The sequence below is a fragment of the Alligator sinensis genome, unplaced genomic scaffold (genome assembly GCF_000455745.1).
Source record: "Alligator sinensis unplaced genomic scaffold, ASM45574v1 scaffold37_1, whole genome shotgun sequence".
NCBI classification, from domain to species: Eukaryota; Metazoa; Chordata; order Crocodylia; family Alligatoridae; genus Alligator; species Alligator sinensis.
Window position 1 is genome coordinate 2,030,946 of NW_005841955.1, and position 9,703 is coordinate 2,040,648.

At 37.4% G+C, this 9,703-nt stretch overlaps 1 protein-coding gene across 1 annotated transcript in view; it reads left to right on the forward strand.

Annotated features, from left to right (window-relative positions):
- The window catches only part of COL12A1 (collagen type XII alpha 1 chain), a 139,049-nt gene that overhangs the window by 92,771 nt on the left and 36,575 nt on the right, over positions 1-9,703 (forward strand). Inside the window, exons 49-52 of the mRNA XM_025200085.1 lie at positions 1-33; positions 1,975-2,117; positions 2,318-2,427; positions 9,565-9,703. The exon at positions 1-33 is cut by the window's left edge and continues 112 nt beyond it; the exon at positions 9,565-9,703 is cut by the window's right edge and continues 6 nt beyond it. Of these exons, the coding sequence (XP_025055870.1) occupies positions 1-33; positions 1,975-2,117; positions 2,318-2,427; positions 9,565-9,703 (425 nt within the window). The remainder of the gene's footprint in view (positions 34-1,974; positions 2,118-2,317; positions 2,428-9,564) is intronic.

Below are 9,703 nucleotides of genomic sequence, written 5' to 3' on the forward strand. Positions count from 1 at the left end.
CCATAAAAATGCCTTTATCACCCAGCCAGCACGGTAAGTTATCTGTTTAAACTGTTTTCCTAGAAGAGTTCGTATATAGGACAAGAGGATGGGAGAGGATTAATAAAATTTATGGCTAATGTTATTAACACCTGCAAGAGGATACTCCAAGAAATAGGTTCCACAATTATACATGTTGTTCTCGTTGGGCATTTATAGATGATACGGGGGTTTAATTTGCCCTAAATTGAAGTGGTGCTTTTTTAAAAACACTGCTTCAAGTTAGGGCGAAGTAAACCCCTGTGTCCTTACCTGCCGGAGGGCGGCAGAGAGGGGAGAGTGAGCTGCCGGCAGGCTGAGCAGTCCCTGAGCTGGGTGGGTGAGGGGGTGGGTTTAGTTTGCTGTGCCCCAAAGTTATTTGCTTCACCCCAAAGTCATTGAAGGCGCATTACGCCTCCAAATTTGCTACAGGAGCTGGAATTAACACACAATATGCCTCTGACTTTGCAAACTTATGCAAACAGCAACGCCATTAAAGTGGTGGGGGGCGGGAAGGGTTAGTTTGCTGTGCCCCAAAGTCATTCTGGACCCATATCTGTTGTGAAGAGGATGAAGATGGGCTTGAGAGGATGGAGTTGAGCATTTTGCTGTGGCTGTAGGAGACAGGACTAGGAACAATGGACTCAAACTGAAGCAGAGAAAATTTAGATTGGAGATTAGAAGGAACTTTCTGATTGTCAGGGTGGTTAAACAATGGAATAGGCTGCCTAGAGAATTTGTGGAATCTGTATTCCTGAAAGTTTTCAAGAGCAGGTTAGACAGATGCTTGGCTGGGATGGTTTAGTTGGGGATGATCCTGCCTTGAGCAGGAGGCTGAAGTAGATTACCTTTTGAGGTCCCTTCCAGTCCTACTTCCCTATGATTCTATGTTGTGTAAAGCTAGAAAAGTAAACTCTGTTAAAACTGTTGTATTCAGGCAATTGTATTTCCTAGTCAGAGTAGAACAGCTGCACTCATATCTTAGTTAATTTTTATTATTAGAGTTATATTCACTTCATCATCCTCATCCTTCGTAGGGCAACTACATATTGCTGAGTGCATTTTTTCTGTGTGGCACAAAATGTAATGTTTTGTCACTTTGTCTCAAATTCGTGGAAGTTTCCCTACTATCTTTGTTTTAACTCACTGGCTCTCAGCCAGTAGCAGAACTTTGACACTATAAAATGAAGCCATATGGGCTAAATGGAAGAAAAACTCATCTTTCTTTCTTATACAACCTCTCATATCCACCCTGCTGCTTCCTTTTTATGCCAAAGGTTTTTCAGCTACAGGCTGTCTAGGTGTCCTTTAAAATACTTATATTTATTTTTGGCTTTCTGCCACATTGGTGTCCAGTAAAGTGAGTGGACAGGAATATAACACAACTAGAGAGATCACAACTAGGGAAAGGTACCCCAAATTCTTCACAGTGTGTGTAGAACCTCTCCCTCTCTCATTATTCCTCTGTGGGTGGATCAGCCACAGTTGAGTCCTTGTACTCACAGTGCCTAATTTCTCAACATGAAACTGGCTGGCCCAGACGAAGGCCGTGACCCACCTTTATTCTGCAGTGGCCATCAGCTGAATCAGCATGATAGTTGCCTACACTACAGCCTATAAATGCAACCAAGCTCAGGCACCAAAATGCACTCCCTTGGAGTCCCTCAGTTACAGTCTGGCGGACTCAGCTGGCTGACACTTACTATTGCTGGCCCTGCATCATTCCTACCCATCTCTACTCTAATGCAGACTGTTACTTAAAGTCATAACTCATAATGCGAATTCTGTTTGCTTAGGGATTTTTCCTTTATTTAAAGATGCTGAGCTTTGTTAATCAGTGTAGGTTTTTCAACTTCTGGTATGTCTTGGTTTTAAAAAAGTGAAAATGATGGAGATCTTTTCATTTTTCTCATGCATATTTGATGAGAAAAATATACCCTTATGTCCTCTTAACAGGGAACTTCACCCAGAGGGATTGCCACAGGCTTACACTATCATACTGTTATTCCGTCTTCTTCCGGAAACCCCCAATGAGCCATTTGCAATTTGGCAGATTACAGACAGAGATTACAAACCGCAAGTTGGAGTGGTTCTTGATCGTAAGGATAATTATACTTACTGAACAGAAAGTTTATAAGTGGAAATATGAAACTGCTTTGCATGAATTGATACAATTGATAATGCATTTAGTAGAACTGTACAGTGTTTACATAGCTCTGCCTAAGATGGTGATTTTTTTTGTGTTTGACTTGTACCATGTCTGTATCTAAAATTAAATTTGTTCATTATAATTATTCAGCTTCCAGCAAGGTACTGTCATTCTTTAACAAGGATGCAAGAGGAGAAGTTCAGACAGTAACTTTTGATAATGATGAAGTAAAGAAAATCTTTTATGGAAGCTTCCACAAGGTAATGTTTTAAAATATCATGAATATTGTCTTGTAAAGTGTTGCTCTTAAATAACAGATAAGCAAACAAAAACTGTTGGATCTGTCCTACCTATAGTTTGATCAGCACTATACATTTACACAGTGATTTATAAAAGGTATGAGTCAAGATCTCTGAAATAGTATATTCTTAAAGCTCCAATTGACTTCAGAGGCAGTTAGATTGGGCCTAGTATTAGAAAGGATTTTTCAGAGGTGGGGCCTAGTTGAAAAACAGATCAAAGACTGTTCAATCATATCAGATAATGAGAAAGAAAATATGAAACTAAGAAGATGAAAGGGAGACTACAATAAGAAAAGACTGGGAGGAGCATAAGAAATTTAAAAGAGCAGCAGAAGAAATAAAAGCATGGATGTGTATAGGTATAAGAATCATTTAAGATAAATTTTAGCAGAACTATAACTTAAAGTTTAGCATAAATATAGCTTAACTGTAGAAGAGAGAACTGTTAGGAGAAATCACATAGTGGAGGATAAAGTCTATTTGTGAATATGTGTTCTTGTATTGGAATCATGGATTGTATGAGACTATCACCTCCTCCAACAGCACCTTCAGTTCTCATCATGAGTATAATATTGTTGCTAAAAAAAAGTTTTCTACCTGTACTCAGATCCAAGGGGACAAGAGCCATTTTTTCTTAGGACGAATAACTGTTTGGAGAATGTCAGCTTTCAGTAAGATTTAGACTCATCTAAATGAACGAGATAAGGGGTTTTTTTGGTTGAAGAAGACTGTAAGAGGGTCAGGAGGCTTAAGTTCTGTTCTCTTGGCTGAAGCTGACTTATTGTGCAACCTTGCACCAATTCCTTTGGGCCAGTTTTACTCTCTTATTGTTCCCATCTGAAAGCAGTTTTGCAAAGCCTTCTGAAACCCACAACTGAAACTGCCATGTAAATGCTGAGTAGTAGTATTTTTATGATTTTATTTAGTATCTATGTAGGATGCCTAAATAGCGAATGGCACTGCTGGTTGTTTGTTAGGTATCTGCTTTGTCTGAATAGAAAGGTCATATAAAGTAAAATTGAGTTAAAGAAAATTCAGTTTGTAGAATTAATGCAAATATTTCAGAATTCTCCAAACAAAAATAACTAGTGAGAGGGGCTTAACTTTTAGGTTAGCACATAATTGTGTAATTTTTTGTAAATAAATTTCATATATGCATTTCAGGGACTTAATTCAGGTAGCTCGGTTCTATGAGCCATGCCTGCCTCTGACCAAAGAACATTTGAAGGAATTTGTCCCAGAGTATTTACATATATATATGTCTAAAGATTTCTCTCTGCTGTTTTAGGCATTTAGATATAGGATATGAATAATATGAATGTTAGTTAGAATTCCAGCATTTTCAGTCAGCTGAAATACATGTCTCCCTGTTTTCCTTTATCTCCCTTCTGTTTAACTTCTGGCCACCGCATGTGGTTGTAATAGACCATTTGTTTTCTTTATAATGTACTCTCCTAGATTGCTAGTTTGTGCCAACATTCCTTTGCTGATACTGAAATCAGGTTACTTCTACTGGCTTGGTGCTGGGTCTTCTACTACTGCCATTAAAAATAGCAAGCTGAGAGAAAGGATTGGGCCTCCAGTCTCCTTGTGAGGCCAGTATTTAAGTACAGTGATGCATGATCTTCACGCCTAATTAAAACACAAGTGGCTGCTATCTAAACTTCTGCTCTGTATAATTTAACAAGCAAAGGATGAAACCAAAAATTTCTTTTAAATCATCTTGGATGGTTTTTTCAGTTTTAATTAACTTATTATCTTAATCAAGAATGTTTACTGCTTCGACTTAGTGCCAGCTATCAGTAGGCAGGTTGGATCACAGCTGCATAGAATGGCCTCTGTTTTATCCTTGGCATTTGGCCCTTAGTCTGTCTTTGTTTGACAGCTCAATAGGATACATGAACTTTAAGAAAATGTGTCCTTTTACAAAAGTGTACGAAAACTTTCAGTAAAATGTAGAAAAGATAGTTTTGTGGTATAAAAGCGATTTTATATTTATAACCAACAAGCAAAGTTAAAAGGCAGAATTGCATTTAGCAATTTTGTGTTTAAGCCTTCCCCACTTGAGGACTGCAAACTATCTCAAAGTTCCTTACCTGAAGCACTGAGCTTTCTTTAGAGGAGCAGTGACTATTACCACAGTCATTGCTAGTCAGACTCATAATTTTCTTAGCACCTTTCTATGCATATGGTAGGGTTTAACAGAGTTTCTACCACTTGTCATAAAGGGTATCTTATACATATAAGCTGTTGGAAAGAAAACAAGCAATTAGTTGAAGAAAAATAAAGTTAAGGCAAAAATTAGAATCTAGTGTTTTGTTTCTTCCATCATTATAGAAATGCAGCTATCTTCTTGCCCATTGATCAATTTGGAGCAGTAGCAATATGCAAAATATATAGTTAGGTACATATCCATGATTTGTTGACTACTAGACTGGCCCTTGTTGCTCAGGGGAAGTTTGAATGTGTACCTACTCTACTGCAGTGGAATGATTCCAATTCTACCACTTTCAAAACAGACTCAGCAAGATTCTGAGATCATGCACTACACCAGTGTAAATCTGGAGTAATTTTGACTTTGGAGAGATTCTGGATTTTACACCAGTGTAACTAACATCTGAATCTATCTGGTCCCTAGAGTCCCTCCAACCTTATTGCTACATGAATCAGATTCCTGGTAAAGGGATTCCCTCAGTGCATGAACTGAGAATTTCTCAAATGTTGGAGAGGCTGATTACTTTTAATGAAGAATACCAATATTTTCAGCAAAATGAAAGAAATACAAGACTAACACTTTTCTGAGGAACTTTAGTTCTTTTTATGTTTGCTTTAAAATATGATCAAATATGATCTTTAAAATATGATCAAATGATTCTAAATAGCAAACATTTTTGTGGCATTTGTGGCATTTCAATGACCTACAGACTTGTTTGGTAAAAAGCAATTATCCTACACCTAACTGTCTTGGGGAATTTACTTTGGCATACTTGAAGGCTTTGCGTAGCATAGCTATGGTGAAAGCTGTTGAATCTGGCTAGTCCCTTAGGAAAAATGTTGACTCCTTTATACAACCATTAAAATTACATCTGGACCTTTTGAAGAGAATGACCTTCTTTACTGTCCATTCCTGTTACCATTCTAGACTTTCTTTTAGATTGCAATGTTCAAACAGTTGACTGTAGGAAACTTTGTAATGTATTGCTATCTTTCCTATTACTTGCCTTTTTTTAAAATAGGACAATGGTATGCATAGTTTATTGACACGGTTCATTTAGCTGTAGATCACCAAGTCAGGGAATACTGTTTTAGAAAGGTCCACTGCGAGAGAGGCTACTGCAAATCACATTTTCTTTTGGTCTTTGATGCCATCTGGCACCTGAACTTACTCAGAAATGATGTTTTACATTAGTTTGTTAGAAATTGGAAATAATGTTGCTATTCAAGCAGAAGATGTTAAAAAGAAACCAGACAAATGAATGCACATGTGTTTTATTTACCAGCAGCGTTAGATAAACATCTTAATTAGAGATGTATCTGAACCATGAAAGCCAGGCTCAGATCTAAACCAGTAAGGGGCTGAAGAGGGCTCATAAGGGCCTGTGTGAGTCCTTCTTAAATTTCCACTGTGAAATTGAAGATACATTTGTGGAGATTTTCCCCAGTTTGGCTAGAGCTTGGACTATGGATATTGATCTGGACCTTTCCCAAAGTATTTTGGCATTTAGATCTAATTTGGACCCATCTCTCATCAATACTTTATTTTATAAAAATTAAAAGGGGTTGGGGTGCGGAGCGGGGGTCGGGGGGGTTGAGGTAATAATGTGATGTATTTGTTATGAAGACAAGCTTTGAATGCCATTACCTTATTGCTATACTATATGACATTCCAATAGAAATACTTGCATGATTTTGATATCCCTTAGTATTAGAAAAGTACATTTGAAGATGGGATTAAGCTGAATATAGCAGTCATCTTTGTAAAGAGTTTAGCATTATTATCAGCTATAAATGACAGTTGGTTTACAGTTTGTCATAATGCCTACAATTTCTTCTTCTGGGAGGTTTGTCTCCATCCAGATCTCTTTTTGCCAGGAATTGGTAAACCCAAAACATATTGTGGACATGCTTGATTACACCCTTATTCTTATTTTTTAGTAGTTGGCTAACAGACAGCATCAGTACATTAATAAAAAAACCCTCACACTACACCAAGTATTACATTGTAAAATCAACTGAACTTGAGATGACAAAAAAATTGAGGACAGTTTTTGAAAGTCTTGAATGCAATTTCATAAAGTAAATCCATTTAATGTTTAGGGAAAATTTCAGGAAACTGTAGTCACTTGCTGACTCAAAACATTCAAGGGAATCTCAGTTTCTTTCAACTTTATGCTAAACTTTAAAAATAGACATCAGATACTGATATTTCTTATGCAGTATTGTGCTGTGATAACAGGGCACTTTGGGACAATGCAAAAATTCTGTCCTTTTCACCTAATGCCAATACAGAATATTGAACCTAAATCTCTGTCTATTTAAAAATATGCAAACAGGCGAAACTTCAGAGAATGCCCAGGGCATACAATCCTTGTGCTTTGAGAACCAGTTGGTTATAGTAAAATACAAGATTCAATGAAATTGAAGCAAAAAAATAAAATAGAATATATTCCTAAAAACTCACCCATGTGTGCCTTTGTTTTACTTCTTTCTTTATTCCCAGAAGTTGTGTTCTCTTTTCTCTTGTCCCACTCTTTGCCGTATCTAGTCCAAAGTTACTGCTTGTATCAAGATTTAGAACACTTGGTATTTTGGAGGTTGGACAGAAAAAAAATACTAACTTTTCTTTAAGGTGAACTGATTTTTTTTTACCTGCCAAGAATTGAATTCAAGCATTCAATTGTTTTATTCCTGATACTATCAAATTTATTATAAACGCCTAAAATAGAGCAGGTGCTGTTCCTCCTCAGTCTTAGTTGTTAGGGATGCTATCAATTTCCACAAGTTTATGGGGGATGCAAGTTGAGGGATACGAGAACCCCAAAAGATTTTGGCAGATAAATAAAAGTCTAAAGAGAGAGGTACTTAGCCATGTTAGTTTGAAGTTAGGCAGAAGGCAGAGTGGGTTGACATCTTACAGAGGTGCAGACAGAAGTGCTACTGCCAGCTGTAACTCAGAATGATTTTTGCGAAGTGGCCTGAGTTACAGCATTACCCTAAACCAAACAGAAGTTCACTGTTGGTCCTAGAGGGAGAGAAATCTAACACTGGGAGCCTGCAGCCAGGTTCCCAGAGCAATGGCCAGGGCTCTCTGCCAGTGTTCTCTGTTTTCAGAATTGGAGCGGGGAAAGACAACAGGGAGTGCTTGTTCTTGGGGCTCCCCAGCTGGTGCTGAAGGGTGGGTGGGAGAATTGGATTCTCCCCACACCTCAGGAGGGTGCAATACATCAGCTACACCCTCCAGGGAGGGCTGAAAAGCCCCAAGACTGAACTCCCTCAGTTCCCTTTCCTCCTTCCTATTCTGAAAACAGCAGCAGGCTGGGAGCTGTGTAGACAAAAGTTACAAAAGTTGCTACTTTTTCTTAATCTTTACCTGATACCGTATAAAATGAGGGGTCAGATTTTCACCCAATCTGCCATTTTTAAGCTGCTTGCAGCCATGCACTTGTGTCTGGTCACAGTTATAAGCTGCTTTCTGTGGCTAGATCAGGTGAAAATTGTCACTTCTTTCTGCACCTTGATAAATTAACTCATTCAGAGAGGGATGAGCTTTTAGGCCACAGCCTACTTCATCAAATGCTATGAATGTGCTGTACCTTTTGCTTCTGCCTACAAGTGTAAAGTTTAATAGCTAATCTGCTTTTAAAATGTTTATTTTTCATTTTTATATCTATGTGCCTATTCCTTAATGACTTGAGGGATTTTAAATTAATATTCTTTGATTTAAAATGCTGGAGAGATGTGACAGGAGCAATTTTCTTATAAAACTTTTGAATATGTGTTGTGAGAGCTTGATGTTTTTTAACCAGCTGCATATCGACTCACAAAATACAGTGGAACTTTTCTTTCATGGAAATTCCTGAAGTTCTGAGTTTTGTTTCATGAATCCGTAGGAAATATATAACTTTCATTAACATAACAGAAACAACCTACTTAAGTCCTTTGCCTGTTTTGAGTGAACAATAGGTTTTCCTTTTGTTTTAGTCGTACATGCTCTTGTGCTTAATCCTGTGCAGTCACGGCAGGATAAATCACCATATGTACTGTGTGTTTTGCCTGAATATCATCTTTCATTCTCTTTTATATTCCTAACAGATATCATTCTTCTTTCTCTGTGACCTTGTTTTCTTTGCTCTTGCCTCCTTTCTTTCTTTTCTTTTCTTTTTTTTTTTTCTTTTGGATGTCCTTCTCTACCTTCTATTTTTCTTCATCCCTAATTTCCTAAATCTTTGACTTTTTTCTTCCCTGTTTCCCATATTTTGACACATTATTTCTTCCTTCTTAAGCCAAATTCTCCTCTTGGGTATGTATCCGGTTGTTTTGTTTTTTCTGGCTAGTCTTTTCTTTTCCCACTGGCTTCTTATGTATTTAACATGCTGGTTGAGTTATGTGTGGCAGATGAACCCAGGATTCATGAATCTAAGACCATGTACGGTGTGAATGATAGACCTACTCTATTAGCCAGGAGGCAGTTGCAAACTCATAAACTTTTTGTGGTCCCAGGACAAGAAGGGCTTTCCCTCCACTTGTTCTCCTAGTTCTTTTATGTTACCTTCTCCTTTCTATCTTAATTATTTTCCATGCAGGCTTTTAAATTTTAGGTAAATAGCTTATAATTCTACAACTTTACATTAAATTCTATTTTTTACTTGTTGGTTGTGCTTGCATTTATCTTTCCAAATTTTCAACTTCTTTAAGGAAGCTGTTAAATGCCTCACTTCCTTGAAATTAGCACTTTTTCCTTGTTAATAGTAGAGGTAGGTTATTGGAAAGCAAATGGAATCAATATTACATAGGAAAGCATTATGTAAGCTCTAATGTACTCACATATTATTGGTTATGTGTCTAAATAAATTTTAAATAACTTTATTTGGACAGGTTCACATTGTTGTAACCTCAACAAGTGTTAAGATTTACGTTGACTGCAGTGAAACAATGGAGAGACCAATCAAAGAAGTTGGAAATATCACAACTGATGGCTATGAAATACTTGGTAAACTTCTGAAAGGTGATCGGA